Below are 15,345 nucleotides of genomic sequence, written 5' to 3' on the forward strand. Positions count from 1 at the left end.
GCTCTAAGGAACCTAGGTTTGCAGAGGGAGGAACCCAGTATGATTATTTTTTAAAAAAGAAAAATTGAATTATGTGATTGCACCTGTAGTCTACAACTGAAGATGGACAGGCCACGTTTTTCTTTGATGTGATCCAGGTTGTATGATGGCAAATAAAAGTTGTCCATTGTCAAGCTTTCAGATTGAATTATTTGCAGCAGCCTATAAAAAAGTATGTAAATTTATTGAACCTCAGCATTTAAACTAACGAGCTGATATATTAGAATGTTATCTCTTGGATCTGGCTAGCATTTCATCCAAGAGGTCCTCAATCCCTTCTCCACCTGCCCTCGACGGTGGATTAAATAATTATAAACATCCAGCAAACAAAGTTTCTTCAAGTTTGATATCCCCATAAGCTTCTAGATGACTGGTTCATATATGCCCATAAGTCCTAGATTAAACAGAGAATTTTTCTGTCTTATGTTCTTAAATTATACATTATATTTCATTTGTATCTCTGTGTTAATCTTTCAACAATTCTAATAACGATATCGAAGGTTTAATTTTACCCTAATATATCTTTTCAAGCAAATTCGTAGTCAAATCTCTTACATTATATCTTAAAGAGATTATTTTTTGTCCTCTAGTCATTTGACTATCACTAGTTTTGCCTCATCAGTTTGATCTCAAAAGTTATTTATCTTGCCTGAGCTCAAAAGTAATTCCTTTGTGATGGTTGAGGAGAATCAAAAGAACATGCTTGTTCCGGCATCAAGATAAAAACAACCAAGTTGACCACAGATAATGGCAATTCCATCATGGACATGATAAAATATTCAAATATGGACCTGTTTTAACCAACTTGGAGGTCATTTTGGCATTTATTACAGGTTATCAACAGATAGTTATAACTCTGTACGATAATTAATTTTAACCATCAGCTTCTGCATCTCCCATATCTTCTATTTCATCTTCATCTCCCACTCTCATTGGGACCAGAACTTTAGCAGCAGTTTGGTAGGAAGTCTCCCTCTCAGGTTCCTTGTCTCTTGCTACTGCCTCCTCAGTATCCGTCATCTCCTCATCAAAGCCTTCAGAGTTTTCTTCAACTTTGTAATATGCCTGTAAGTTGTAAATAAGGATATTTCAATCAATATAGGAGTCGTTCTGCAATTTCAAGAAGAGAACATAGAAGACTATGATTATCATACCACACAAGTGTGAGCAGGAGATAGGACTTTGAACGAGTTCGGCCGATTGTTGAAATTTGTTTCAGGTACCCCTGGTATGCCTTCAGGGGTAGTGAAATGGTCCACGTCATGACCAACCTGCAATGCAAAATCAGAGGTAATATATCTATAGATTACAGGTATCAGGATATGATAGATCAGGAATTGAGGAACCTTCTGGTAAAATAGAACAATGATGTTTCATGCTGACCTACGAAGCTAATGTAACTCATGCATGCTGCTTATTCACCAGTGTTGGGGGATGATAAATGAGAAATTAATTATGCAACATCTAAACACCTAGTCAAGCGTCTCAACAGTACAGCTCTTGCAGCAAAACTATGGAAAACTGAATCCGATCTCAGAAATGAGTATTTGGTAATTCTATGGTAAAATGGAACTCAATATTTTGTGTAAACATTAGAAATTTGATGTTGACCCATGAGTTTTGCTGCAACGTCTAAACTGGGAGATGTCGTATGAGTAGTCCAAATGTAATATGTGACATGCAATCATGCAGCTGCATCAATTTATGACATAGAAGGCACAAACTACTCTTGCAGCAAACAATGCAGACGAAATCTGAGAAATGTGCATAAACAAAAAAATTGTCAGGTATGGTAATGGCATCCTACTCTTCCACGTCCACCAAATTCAGAAGCATCACTATCCAGTGCAACTCTGTACTTTCCTGGCAAGTCACACCCAACTTTATACCTGTGTTTTGGAAAACAATTAGATATCAGGTTCAAGAAATGAAAACTTCAGAAATTATCTTAAATAGATAATAAATTACCCATCATAAGTGTTTTCAGGATGGAAATTGAACACAAAAACCAAATCTCCACGTTCAAAAACAATTAGCTGCAAATAAAAAGAACTCACTTTAAAATCTTAGGATGGGCAGAGAAATGATAAGTCTAGAGTGGACAGGTGAGAGGAGGCTTATTATCACAATAACCCTCTACCAGATTGGGTAGTGTTTCTGGATAAAAACCAAATCTATATATTAAATTTCTGAAACAACAAACAAGTGAAATTGGAACTATGATCTTGCTAGTAGCTGTAACTTTCAGGTTTAAAAAAGTAGAATGGAAGTAATTTAACTCTTGTTTTAGAGACACTGTAGCCAGCAAATCAAGATAACATTTAAATGAAAGGAATACACTAAGCATAAGGTACTTTTCCCCCCTCCGAAATGTTGATACAAATGCTGATATTGGCATTTGAACCAGGCCATCCCAAATGGAGAGGTGGCTCTACATATAGACAAAAGACCCATTTTGATGAGTCATACAGCCAGCGGCTTAAGAAGGCACTGCACACAATCCAGTCAACTTTAGCAGTTACAAGATAATTGCCTTTTCCCCCTCCCTCTTTGAGAAGGATGGTCGGACTGCCATCTTTTTAAGTCAAATTTGGAAGCTCTTGCCCAACCAAGCACTGAGAGGTGCCGAGCAACAGGATGAAGCCCCGTTGACTATTAGCAAGAATTCTTAGGTTGCTGGATTACAGAAATGGACCAGCAAGTCTTTTGACAATGTATATCATCTTCAGAAAAGATGCAAGTGTTAATTCCAAATTCAGTATCAGTGAACACTTTAAGTATGTTACTATGAGAATGCTCATATCAGTCCCTCAAAAAACTGAATGCACATATCAGGAAGTGAAGAAACAGATTGATGTGGTCTAGCTTAATTTCTTTATACATATTCGCATTTTGTGAATTTGGCATTTGTAAATAAGGCATTTCAGGCATAAGATATGAGCATTTAGGGAGAGTTAACCGTACTGTTCACACACAAAAACAGATAAGCTGGTTCTGGAGTGAGTTGATAAGCATTTGATATTTTGATAAGTCATCAAAAAGGGCTTTATTAGCAGCATAACCCATAAAAACTTTGACCTCTCAAGGTATACCACAATAAAACTACACGTGAAGAAAAATTGCACAAGGTGAATAAACATGCACAGAAAAATAGAAAGACAAAAATGACATACATGAACCCATTATTTGCAACAAGTTTACCTTGTCCTCTTCATTTATACTGCTCACAATCTGCTTTGTTGATGCAAGGAACGAAAATCTATCATCAAGCAAATTCATCCCTCTATCAAACGCATTCAAGTGCTGGTTTCAATAAACAAAGATTACATATGCTTAGTTAAGACAGATTGTTCAGATGTAGAGGAAAACTCAAATTAAAAAAGACGGATGATGCATGAGTTAATAGATAGATTGTTAAGGTCTGATATGCATTGTTGACCCCTTCCCTAACAGCTTAAGCTTATCGGATCTAGTGCTTAGTTAGTATGGCAGCAGAGCAAAAGATCACTGGTTCAAATCCTCATTCAAGCCAATTTTTTTCACACCAGCCATTTATTATCTTGAGCCTTTTCTCTTCTTGACTCATTACCAAGGTGGTTTTGACTCATTCATGCCTTTGCATGTGTGGTCCCGAGCACATGTGAGGGGAAGGCATTAAGGTCTGGTATACATTGTTGACCCCTTTCCTGACAACTTAAACTTCTGGGGTCTAGTGGTTAGTTAGCATAGAACAGGGAAAAACATATGCCACAAAAAAGGTTGCAACAAGTACATTCCAATGGTATACAATATGGATGAAGAGGCAACTAAAAATTCTTGAAATACATATATTCAGTGAAAGAAAATATGTATTATATTCGGTATGAACATGACTTGTGGATTGCAACTTTAAAAAGGTTTGTGCATGTGAATCAAAGCTTGAAGGTATTAATGGAATTAAGTTAACGGATAGGGTATTGGAGATAAAGACAACATTTTTTTGAGAGAAAGGTATTAATGGAATTAACTGATAGGTTTGGAGAAACGAAGACAACAAACCTGTTTTTTGTTTGAGAGAGAAAGGGAGGGAGGGAGACCCCTCACACTATCATGGAATAATGAACTTATGTAACATTCTAAGAATAAATTTATGAGGAAAATCACAAACCTTGTATCTTAGGTGATCAGTGTCAACAAGGTTCCATTGGCGTCTGCACTTATCGTAACTCCAACCATTGCCTTCTCTTGGAAAGTCAATCCATTCTGGATGACCGAACTGTAACGATTATATGCAATGGTGGTTAACATATTGGCATATATTTAGGGAAGAAGAAATGATCATGAGTAAACAGCTAGAACTGACATTGTCGGATATAAAAAAAAAACTTTTTTATGGGAAAGAAAAATTTCATACTTTAATTCACAAGTGCTGTAGTTACAAAGCAACCAAAATGGAGAAAGTTGATACTCTAGCGAGTCCATCACATTCTCATGCATCGATTTAGAATAATGAATGTCTCATCGATGAAATATAACTAAATTATGTTACAAGAGAATGAGAGAAAAACATGATCTAAATTCTGCCAGTCAAATTTTAAGAAAAATTCAAGCATGGTGCATGGGCCACTAGTGAAAATTATATGTAGCAAAAAATTAACATTAACATAATTTTCTAGTTTCCCTTTTATGCAAAGATGGCCAAACCATCCTAAACCACCTCATTCAGGGAGTATTGTCCTGAATCAGCTGGTTATCGAGATGGAACAAGCTTCCGATTTGATTTGGGTTTGGGCTTTTATACAACCCTCTCGCTCATCTCGATGGCCTCTCTCTCTCGCGCTAGGGCTAGGGTTTCGTCACTACTGCCTCCACCAACGGCTACAATGATGATGATGACGGACCAGTACGCATCCCTCTCTTTCAATCCCTCACCCTCTTCATTCTCTCCGGTCTCTCTCTCTCTCTCTTGTGCTTGCCACTCTCTCTCGCCCTCTCCGTTCGAGGCAGCCCGCTGCTCTCTCTCTTTCTCCCCTTGCTCATCTTTCTTGCTAGGTATAGGGCTTCATCACTGCTGCCGCCAACGACGACAACAACAAACCAATACATATGGCACTCTCTCTCAGTCTCTCTCTCTCACCCTCCCTCTTTGTTCTCTCCATTCTCTCTTTTGCTTCTCTCCTCTCTCCTGCCCTCTTTGTTCAAGGAAGCGTCCGCTCTTTCTCTCTCACTTGCCTCTCTCTCCTTTCTCTCCCCCCTTCCCTCTCCTTCTCCCTCACTCCCCTCTCCCTCTCCCTCTCCCTCTCCCTCGGTTCTGGTACAACTTGGGTCGCACCATACCGAACTGGTCACCGGCTGGCACAATGCTCGGTACCAGTTGGGCAAACCTTGCTTTTATATGTCTTTATTGAATACTAGCATTAATTCAAGTTTGTTCAAATCCACTTTGTTCAACATTACTATGACTTTTAGGCATTTATGTGCTCGCAGCTTATTTATCACTTTCTTTTAATCATGAGAGAAACAGGCTTACTAACCACTTGTATGTAATCAGTAAAGAAACAGCAGAAGGTAGTAGAGAATGGTTGCTGATTTAATTTCGACAAGCTTGATTTTGGTTTTCCCTTTTGACCATCAATTGTAGGAAGACTCACCTTATATTTATATACCTGCGCTTCAAAGACCTAGATTTATAAAACTAAATATCTCCTATTATTGTTTCAGATATGCAAAAGCGCTAAGTGGTTGCATCAATAGTCTTGCACCATGTAAGCAAGGTTAGTATGAGATATAGGGAGAAGACAACCCCAAGAATCATTTGTCTATCAGAAGAAAACAAGGCCCAGTATCTTAAATAGGACGTGCACTTTACTGAGTAGTAAAAATTGATCGCGATAGCAGCTACTGTACTATAAATGACCTTGCCAAGAACTCAAAGAACTTCATGCTAGCTTATATTTGGTTAGTATCATTAGGTTAACTCTGCCAGTTTTGATCCACAACACAGGCACATCAGGAAGACTCTCTCTCTCTCTTTCTTCCTCACCATACAAACATCTGCTCAACAAATGATATTCAAATCTTAGTATTGTTTTACATTATAATCAGCATTAAACACAGAAAAGAACCATACCTCATTTCCCATGAAATTTAAGTAACCTTCACCTCCTAGTGCCATGGTTATGAAGTGAATCATCTGCAATAATTGCAACAAAAGACATACAGAAGAGAGATACTCTGTGATTACTAACACTGAAATTATAATAGCACATGAAGCCATAAAGCTACCAAAAAATGCTGTCACTTTAACATTACAAAGATAACCATTAAAATTTATGAAAGACCACCATCATAGACCTCTACTTTAAATGCTTAAGATAGAAGCCACAGGCATAAACCTTATGAAGTGCAATCCCTCTTTCAACTACAGGCGAAGAGGGTTGTAAATCAGACATTCCAGAGTACATTTCCTTATCCATCAATAAAAAGGCAATTGTCTTGTCTCCCACGATGGCCTGCCGAAATGGAAATAAAGTGTTTTTCTCAGAAACTTACTTGAATAGATAAAATGAAATCGGTCGAATTTCTAAGTCCAAAGATTTGCAGTTCAGCTATTTATTTGGTATTGTGTTTAAAAGATAGAGGATCTCCTTCCCCTGCAGAACTATTTTCAGGAGAATTGAATCTAAGAATTTAATAAAATAAAGTCATAGGATCATCTATTCCTTGACTTCGAAGAAAACAGCAAGTGTTAACATGATGCAACAATGCCTCAAACTTTTAGACTCTTGACAACTGCTGCAATAAATATTAATATCATCACCAGTGTGCACCGTGCCAAAAGATTAGTGAATGATTAACATATGGACATTATTTCAGCTACCTGATCATGACTCTCTGCATATGCTATACACTTTTCACTGTATCTGCGGTTGGTCAAATTCCACAAAATTTCTTGCATTGACCATTCCGTATCTTTTTTGTTCTTCAAGTAGTCGATCCACTTGTCAGGAATTGCCATGGCCAACCGATAGTCAAAACCCACTCCACCTTCATAAACTGGCCGACATAGAGCTGGTGTACCTGAAACATCTTCAGCAACTACAGTTGCATCTGGCAAGAGTTTGTGAACCAAGTGATTTGCCAGCATCATATAAACAACAGCGTCCACATCAGTTGCCTCACTAAAATACTCACTATAATTTCCAGTGAATACCATGTTGATACCATGATGATGATACAGCATTGAAGTGACCCCATCAAATCGAAAACCATCAAACTGGAATTCTTCCAACCACCATCTGAGGTTAGATAAAAGGAACCTCAAGACTTCCCAATTAGCATAGTTGAATAGTCGGCTGTCCCACAGCTTATGGTAACCGCGTTCCCCCGTATGGAAGTAAGACTCTTGAGTCCTCTGTCCAACATCAAACCCATTAAGACCATCAGTAACATTGTTGCTTGCATGGCTATGGACAACATCCATCAGAACACGCAGACCTAAACTGTGCGCTTTGTCAATCAGATACTTGAGGTCCTCAGGTGTTCCTGATCTATTGCTAACAGCAAAAAAATTTGTGACATGATAGCCAAAAGATGCATAGTAGGAATGTTCCATAATAGCCATCAACTGAACAGTATTGTAGTTATTTGCTTGTATGCGAGGCAGAACATTGTCAGCAAATTCTCTGTATGTACTCACGCGTGGTTCTGAACCACTCATCCCGACATGAGCTTCATATATGCGTGGAGATGCAGGTTTTGGAGGGCGAGGGTATTTAAACACATGCCTGCAATATAAATTTAGAATTTTTGCTCTCAAACAAGTCATAGCCATGATATTGCAATATAAAAACAAAAAATCATTTCTGAGATTGAGGGTTATAAAAAGAAAAAAGGACCTCAGACCTTTCTGAAGGTGGTGGATCCCAATGAACTCCATCATATGGAGCTGCAAATCCATTAGGATCAACAGTGGCATATCTGATCCAAGCTGGAATTCTATCAACCCATATTCCATTACCATGCTTAAAGCGAAATTTAACCCTGGAATTGTGAGGAATGGACGGCTTCCCATCAGTGTCTGGAATTTTAATCGTCCAAACACCAAATTCATTTCTTTCCATTTTGTGGTTGGAACCGTCCCAGCCATTAAAGTCCCCAATAAGTTGCGCTTCCCTACATCAGCAAATGCAAACTTCCTCCTTTATACATCCAATGATTGCAATGACATTCAATAATCATCAGTCAACGAAATTTCTATATCGATTTAGAAAAAAGAAACTTTTGTACATACAAGACTTTATTACTTATCGTGGCAGTGTAGTAAAATACTAGAATTATGATTTATTTCTCATGATTTTCAGGATAAGTGTGGCATTTTTATCTTGAACATTGAAAATTCTTAAATGTGCAAATCATGTTTTAGAAATTTGTCAAAAGGAAATCATTTGGGAGTTTGAATGAACCATTTCAAAGACACTAAAATAACGTTCTTACAGTCTTACCATGTTTGTGGCTCTATCATTCTTTACTTCTGAAATGTGTTGCATTCAACCAGAACTAGAGCATTTGGTTTTGAACTGCCAGTGCCAGGTCACTGGCAGACTAATTTCATCCAGTTTCAGCCAACACTATTCAGTTCCATTAAACAGTTTCAGAATATGATAATGGATAAGAGTCCCACTAAAATTGTGATCCTTGGCACATAACTAGCACATGACAGACCATGCAATGAATATGAGACCATATAAGCAATTAAAAGCAAGCAGAATTCAAAGCAGTCCGGAAGCTAGACAACTGAAAGATAGCCTGAAAACTCACTGTGCAGCAGGAGCCCATTCACGGTATACGATTCCATCGTGTTCTCTGTTGAATCCAAACTTCAGATAACCTTAAAAAGAATAAGAAAAAAAAAAAGAAGAAAGGAGCATGTGACCAGTAAGATAATTTCTCTTGGTAAATATATCACTCACACAGGAATAAGGTAACCTAGAGAGTTAAAACTGATATGTAGATGGCAACTGCATGTATTTCAAAAATACAATTTCACCTTGAGCGAATTCCTCCAGACTCCCTTCATACTTCTCAATCAATGATTTTTGCTCTATGTATCTCTTTGATCTATAGGTAAAATGGTCTTTAAATTGTTCTAAGGATGGATCCACATTGATGATACCAAGATGTGCAGCATCTTCCTCAATCGCGGTCATAGCTGAGTTGTCTTTCAGGATAGTTGAGAGTGCAAAATCATGCTCAGGCTTGTAGTGGTGCAAAAAAGAATCAATAAGAGAAGAACCATGTAATGATAGGCTTATAGCAGTCAAAGCTAATAATATTATTGCAAGTTCAAACTAGTATTTAGCAAAGATGTTGGCCATATTTCCTCAAAAACATAACTTTCCAGGAGAATCAGTTACCTTCTGATTTATTGATAATCTATGCGGGCATGAAAAAAGATATTGCCAGTGAGATCTCTTGGATCCAATAGCTAGAAAAAACGAATGTGGTTGACCAAGATCTTGATTGCTTGAAGCCTGCGAGTGAGAGATAAAAGGCATTGCAAGTACACTTTACATGTGTTGAAGCAAAACACAAGCCTAAGATGGCAGCTAAGCATACTGACAAACCTGAGACATCATTTATAGTTACATTCATAAGTATAAAGGAACCTAGATCCCTTGCAATTATAAAATTTCAAACTTCTTAAGTAGGTGCCTGACACATCCATGACAATTTTCTAGAGTTAACTTCAAAATTTTCCCAATCCCCTTGGAAATGGCACTATCAACTTAGAACACTCAGCTGTTTGATTCATTACTCTTAACTCAAGCTATATATCTTCCCACACAAAGTATGACCAAAATATCATGCATATATAAACCAAAAGATCATTTCAATAGCCATATTTCCTTGCAAAATATGGTGGGAACACCACCACCGAGATTCAAACCCTGAACCTCTCCCAGATAGAGGGGTGACAACCAGCTGAGATAAGGCTGGTTGGCTACCAAGAAGCCTCATCGCAGCATGTCAGTTTTTTGCATCTTCCATAAAAACAAACATATTCAGTTGACATGAACATCCGTTCTAATTCCCAGTTTCTACCCAATTTACTTACTTAGCAATGCATGATCTTAGTCTATTTGTCGAATATCGAACCATCTTATTCTTTTTATCATGTAACATTATCTCCAGGCATCAATAACTTTTTTCGTGCAAAATTAGATAGGGAGGCACACTTTTCAAGTCATCCAGGCGTTATCATAATTCACCACTGCACCATCAGCCAAAAGTATGCATCACAAGACGACCCTCCCGCAGAAAACACAGATTATACATACATCACTTACAATAATCAAATCAACGAGCACAATCGGATGGTAAAACAAAATAAAAACATAGCATTACGACCACCAACCCAAATGGCAAAATAATCTTAAAGGGCACAAAGACTGTTGCAAAAAGAGACCAGAAAAGATAGCAACAGGATAGATCAAATGAAATGGCCATCTAAATAAGGAAACAAGATCACAGGAACACAAACTGCAGAGAATGCCCCAAAAGAGGAAAGGGGATAAAAATTGTGACAGACAACTTAAACATCACGCAAAAAAACCTAAAGAAGATCAAATTAGCACCAGGCACCACAAAATACAGCTAAAAAAAATCAAAAAAAAAATAAAAATAGAGAAGCGACAAAGTCTTTAAGACTCACAAAAATCACAAATATTAAAATTAAAAAAAAAAATCCATTCCAAGTAAGAGCAAATGAATCGTGCCTTTCTGAAACTCCTTCCGGAGTTCAAAGAAGCTCGACCGAGAGACAGAGGAGGAGAAGAGGATGACATTTTTTTTCTTCTTTTCTCTGGGACGGCTTTCTCGCCGATGCTTTGCTAAGTAGCAAAAGCCTCTTCGCAGCCTTCCATGGCTTGGAAATAATTCCACCTCGCGTGATGTTAGTTATTGAGGGCCCTCGATTCCCGGCTCGCGCTCCCGGTCTTTCTCTGGAAACAAGCAAGGGATGTGTGATTTTTAAAAGGAAAAGTGACCCAAGAGCTGGAGCCCTGACAGGCACTGGATGAAGCGGACGGTTGACGCCCCGCGCGCCGTCCTTTCGCCGAGAGTTGGACGGATTTATTTCTCGTCCCATTGCATGAGTGTGGCCCAGCCCTGTCCCGTTGCATCGGTGAGGCTTAGCCGTGCACCCAGGACCCTGGCTCGTCCACGTGGAGGATACTTTGCCCATGACATGACTCCATGAGCATGTCTGGGATCTGGAAGATTTCCTGTTTTAAAATCTAGTGTGATTCAGACGGATTGAGAAGGTTGGTGGCTTGACCACTTCCCATACTTCACGAATAATTGATTTTTTTAAGATGATTTATTTCCTGCACAAAAACACTGTGCTGTTTACATCTCTAGATAGATCAAATAAAGAACACTTGTCTGGGGATTGTCACTTGAGGTAATTTAATGGACAGATCTTGAAAGATGTTGAGCACTAGAATGCAGGAAAATTCTTCAGATAATGTGCACTTGGCAACAACTTCCATGAGTTGCATCAATCAGCTTGTGCATTGTGTCATGAAGAATCTTTTTTGTGTGCTCCATGGCATTAATCTAAATTCTAAGATGTATTGAATTGAACAGAGCCTGAGGTAAGTTTGCAGTCTCGAAACATGCTATAAGCTCTAGACAGTTGAGGGCAACACCCATGTACAACAATATAGCAAACATACATTAGCACTGACTTCATATGCATTACAATTCTTTGTTATGATTAGAGCCAAAATGCTAGCTGAACATAGCTAATAACACCAATATCAAATGCTAGTTGTGCACTTCCTGCATCCATTTTCACTCATTAAGGAAGCAGCAAGAAAATTTGAAGCATATTGTCCTGTTAGATCATAACACTTACAGCTTACTCCAGTAATCCAATCACTAGCTTCAACTATTTCACACAACCAACCTCTCCTCATCCAGTGCAGGCAGTGCAGCATCCTTCCTCATCAGTCCATAATACTCCTCTCCAACAATAGCACCAGCCTGCGCAAAGAGTTCTACCGCTGCAGGCAGTTTACCATAGTACCTACTTAGCTCATGCACGAGCGGGTTACCATCATTCGGGTCAGGCACATGCCAGACATGGACCGGCGGCACTAGATCATCAACAGCGGCCTCCTGCCAAGCGTGCTGCCCTTCCCTCATCTGGTGTTTGTAGGCTTGGCATATCCTCGCCCGGTGTCCCTTCGGCCCTACCTGGACCTCAGGGCAGAACCCACAAGTTTGGACAGGATACTTCTTCATAAGCTTCAAAGCACCTGATCGCATCTTCTCCCATGCTTCCAGGCCTCGCGCAGCTATATCTACAGAAGATGCACCTTGACATGTTAGATGCACTAGCGCAAATTCAGAATAGAGTGTCACAAATGACACTGAGAAAGAAACATAAATTGCCCATGACATGCTTACAGTTGTTTCAGAAACCTTGTATATATTTTTATAGCGCATGGAGTGCATACATCGTATGCTCATGTACAATTCATGAGTACTATTGCACACAAAATAGATCTGGATGCAGCGAAAAGGTTGCAACAAAAAACAAATAGGATAAGAGGGAGGGTATACGGATTGTCACAATCTAGGACCTCATCAACAAGATTAACTGGAGAGTATTATTTGAATTCTTTGGCTCTATATAAACACCCAAGATCTATTTAGAGCATAGCCGATGTGGGAGTAAATGCCTGCATAGATCTTTACATACTCTCCTGTTTAAGCACCAGTATTCTCGCTAGAGTTCAAATCTACTTGAATCCAATTATAAGTACCACAAATCCAATCACAAATACTACGATCAACCCATTGTCAGCCCAAAAAAAGAACTGTGCTATAGTATTCTCTAGTCCACATGAGCTATGGCCTAGTTTGTTCTAATACTATTTAGGACATCACCCAAAAAAACTAGCCGGAAGATATTATTTGGATTTCTTAGTTCTGTATAAGTACCCAAGATGTACCTGGTATATAGCCAATATAGGACTAAACACATACCTACATAAGTCCTCATGCAGATAGTACTTACCTGCCCTTATCCCTGCTGCTACCAAAGAGATGAAACAATACAAAGAAGCATGATAAACAGGACTTCATCCTCCTCAACCTAGTTTTATGTTTTATCTAATGTTTCTCAACATTCTTCAAGTCCCGATCATTCCTTGTGAGAAATAATCTTCTTCCTTCTACTCTAGAACACCCGACCACAGTTCACGAAGTATGAAATTTCATACACCTTGAGATCAGGGTGTGTGTGTGACATAGGAGCTAATTGAGCATTGAAATAGGAAGATTTTCACAAATCTCCTATGCACCACACCAAGATTTTCTTCTGAAAATTTAGATCTCCCATCAGTTCCATGACACAGCCCAAATTTCAGCTCCAAATGTGGGAATATTAAGTGCCTCCAGCAAAAAGAAAGTGATCTCGAGTTCACAGAAAAAACACAGAATGAAATTTGGTTTGCAAATTAATCTGATTAGAAGCATAATATGATAAAGCATCTTATGCAAAGTATAGGAGAGAGAGAGAGAGAATAATTATATGACAACAAACCTTGAATACTGTCAACAGATGAGAATGGTGGAGAATCATTATCCTCAGGCTTCTTCTTCCACCTCCAAAATCCAAATGGCTGGATATCCTTCCCACTCGAATAATCTCGCGGAAACTTCTTTTCAAAATCTATCATCTTCCCTGCTATATTATAAACTGGAAAGGCCCGTCTCTTTGTTGGGTACTCAGGGATGTCCACGCCTGCTTGCACACAAAGCTCTACAATAGCTGGAATCCTATCAACTTCGAGCCGCTCTTCATGTGAAACTGCTCTACCTAGTCTATCATAGAGATGAAAGGATTCCACAAGTGGAAGAACATGCTCGATTCCTCCCTTTACCCAGCTGTGTTCTTTGGTGGACAAACTCCCGGCAACATCACATGAGTGTATCCGATGAGGAATTATTCCCACATGAATTTCCCCACATACTCTGCATTACAACAGATTCATTAAAAGAAAGGAAAAAAACAACATTTTCAAATCCAATTCATGGTTCCTACCTAATCACGACCTTCTAATCTGAATCACGCAACATCGCAAGCAATGAAGTATGAAAATGAGCACCAGTTTTAGACTTTGTATGCAAACTGAATTCAATTCACCACCACATTCTATGTTATCTTTTTCAGGTCACAAAATTTGATCAAATAGCAACCAATTAATGCTAATGATCTACTTCAATAGTTAAAAGAAGAATTTTTTGGTAAAAACTGAGCATATTGAGTTATTTACCTGCACACATGGATAGGGATGCTCTCCATCACTCTCAAGACGCAAGCAAAGAGGACCTTTCTAGCATCAAACACCTCATGGGCAACTGGAATCAGGCTCTTGACCAAGAACCCATTCTCGGGCGGCCGAAGCGTAAACTCGCGCACTTCTCGCCTCATCTTCCTCTCCACTCGCGCTCTCCGTTTAAGCTCATTGATGGGTGTTACGAGGGGCTTCCGTTCTGATCCCCGGCGCCGCCTCGGGAGCTCAACATATTCGGCTATCTCAGAAGAACTACTTGAAAACAGAGCCTTGATTCTATTCACGGAGCTTCTGAAGAAGTTCTCCGTAATTACCTCACGGTGCTCTATTAGCATCTGGACGGGTTTTGACAGCATCGCGCCTGTTGGTATTCAGTCTGATTACATTGAAAGAGATGATTCGATACAGGGAAAACTAAAAGGGAATTTTTTTTCCCAAAAAGTCGAGTCTTTTGCTACTTTGGAGTAAGACGTTAACTGTTTGAGTGTTTGCCGCTGAAATATAGCTGAAGCTTTTGGAGGACGGGAGAAGTGAGATGGATCGGGCTGGGTGGTTCCGGTGGGGAGGAGGAGGAGGAGTGCAGCATGGGTTGGGCTGAAACAAAACCCGAACCATACAACCCGCTCGTTGCAAGTTTGACGAATTTAGATTGAAGTGGGTTAGGATTTTTTACGAGGTTAATGGGCTGCGGGTTGGTTAGCCTTTTATCTGGTATATTATTTTAGAGACACCTTATGTGCTGGAAGGAGGTGTTGTTCGGAGTGCTTTAAGATTTGTTATTTTTTGATTATATTTGATGTATCCGTACTACAATAAAAATGTTTCATTTGGTAAAAAAAGAAAAAAAAAAAAGGAAAAAAGAGGAGGAGGAGGAGGAAAAAAGTGGGTTGGGATTTAGGCTAAACACGATCAACCGTATCTCCTAACTGGCTAATAAATAAATAATAAATAAATAAAC

At 39.0% G+C, this 15,345-nt stretch overlaps 2 protein-coding genes across 6 annotated transcripts; both read right to left on the reverse strand.

The window, feature by feature from the left end:
• Positions 1–815: 815 nt before the first annotated feature.
• On the reverse strand, positions 816–10,937 carry LOC103701163 (1,4-alpha-glucan-branching enzyme, chloroplastic/amyloplastic-like). Of its 3 annotated transcripts, none has more exons than XM_026802226.3 (14): positions 10,797–10,937; positions 9,435–9,551; positions 9,068–9,275; positions 8,839–8,908; positions 7,924–8,193; positions 6,899–7,805; positions 6,414–6,530; positions 6,149–6,211; positions 4,187–4,294; positions 3,241–3,342; positions 2,008–2,075; positions 1,847–1,928; positions 1,194–1,310; positions 816–1,104 (listed from the first exon to the last, which is right to left on the reverse strand). In XM_026802226.3, the coding sequence occupies exons 1-14, from the start codon at positions 10,863–10,865 to the stop codon at positions 913–915; spliced, it is 2,490 nt and encodes an 829-aa protein (XP_026658027.2). In that variant the 5' UTR covers positions 10,866–10,937; the 3' UTR covers positions 816–912. The 3 variants fall into 3 exon arrangements, 2 of the variants coding, with proteins under 2 accessions (XP_026658027.2, XP_088568338.1); XM_088712212.1 differs by lacking the exon at positions 10,797–10,937 and adding an exon at positions 8,523–8,726; XR_015973890.1 differs by lacking the exon at positions 2,008–2,075.
• LOC113462341 (APO protein 3, mitochondrial-like) lies at positions 9,438–15,041 on the reverse strand. Of its 3 annotated transcripts, none has more exons than XM_088712220.2 (5): positions 14,865–15,041; positions 14,367–14,748; positions 13,634–14,064; positions 11,939–12,386; positions 9,438–9,551 (listed from the first exon to the last, which is right to left on the reverse strand). In XM_088712220.2, exons 1-4 carry the CDS (start codon positions 14,971–14,973, stop codon positions 11,977–11,979), a joined length of 1,332 nt encoding a protein of 443 aa, XP_088568346.2. In that variant the 5' UTR covers positions 14,974–15,041; the 3' UTR covers positions 9,438–9,551; positions 11,939–11,976. The 3 variants fall into 3 exon arrangements, with proteins under 3 accessions (XP_088568346.2, XP_088568345.2, XP_088568347.2); XM_088712219.2 differs by lacking the exon at positions 9,438–9,551 and adding an exon at positions 10,920–11,021; XM_088712221.2 differs by lacking the exon at positions 9,438–9,551 and adding an exon at positions 11,280–11,405.
• Between the last annotated feature and the right edge of the window lie 304 nt (positions 15,042–15,345).

This window comes from Phoenix dactylifera, chromosome 16 (assembly GCF_051530095.1).
Source record: "Phoenix dactylifera cultivar Ajwa chromosome 16, Ajwa_hap1_PhDact_Kaust_v1.1, whole genome shotgun sequence".
NCBI classification, from domain to species: domain Eukaryota; kingdom Viridiplantae; phylum Streptophyta; class Magnoliopsida; order Arecales; family Arecaceae; genus Phoenix; species Phoenix dactylifera.

What these genes read in the sequence shown, in the direction of transcription:
- LOC103701163 (XM_026802226.3), bottom strand. Translation starts at nt 10,865, where the DNA reads ATGTCATCCTCTTCTCCTCCTCTGTCTCTCGGTCGAGCTTCTTTGAAC. An exon ending in TCTGGAGGAATTCGCTCAAG is followed by an intron (nt 8,909 to 9,067) that starts GTGAAATTGTAT and finishes ATTCTTTTTAAG; the next exon opens with GTTATCTGAAGTTTGGATTC. An exon ending in ATGCAGAGAGTCATGATCAG is followed by an intron (nt 6,531 to 6,898) that starts GTAGCTGAAATA and finishes CCATTTCGGCAG; the next exon opens with GCCATCGTGGGAGACAAGAC.
- LOC113462341 (XM_088712220.2), bottom strand. Translation starts at nt 14,973, where the DNA reads ATGCTGCACTCCTCCTCCTCCTCCCCACCGGAACCACCCAGCCCGATC. An exon ending in ATCCCTATCCATGTGTGCAG is followed by an intron (nt 14,065 to 14,366) that starts GTAAATAACTCA and finishes GTTGTAATGCAG; the next exon opens with AGTATGTGGGGAAATTCATG. An exon ending in ATCTGTTGACAGTATTCAAG is followed by an intron (nt 12,387 to 13,633) that starts GTTTGTTGTCAT and finishes CATCTTCTGTAG; the next exon opens with ATATAGCTGCGCGAGGCCTG.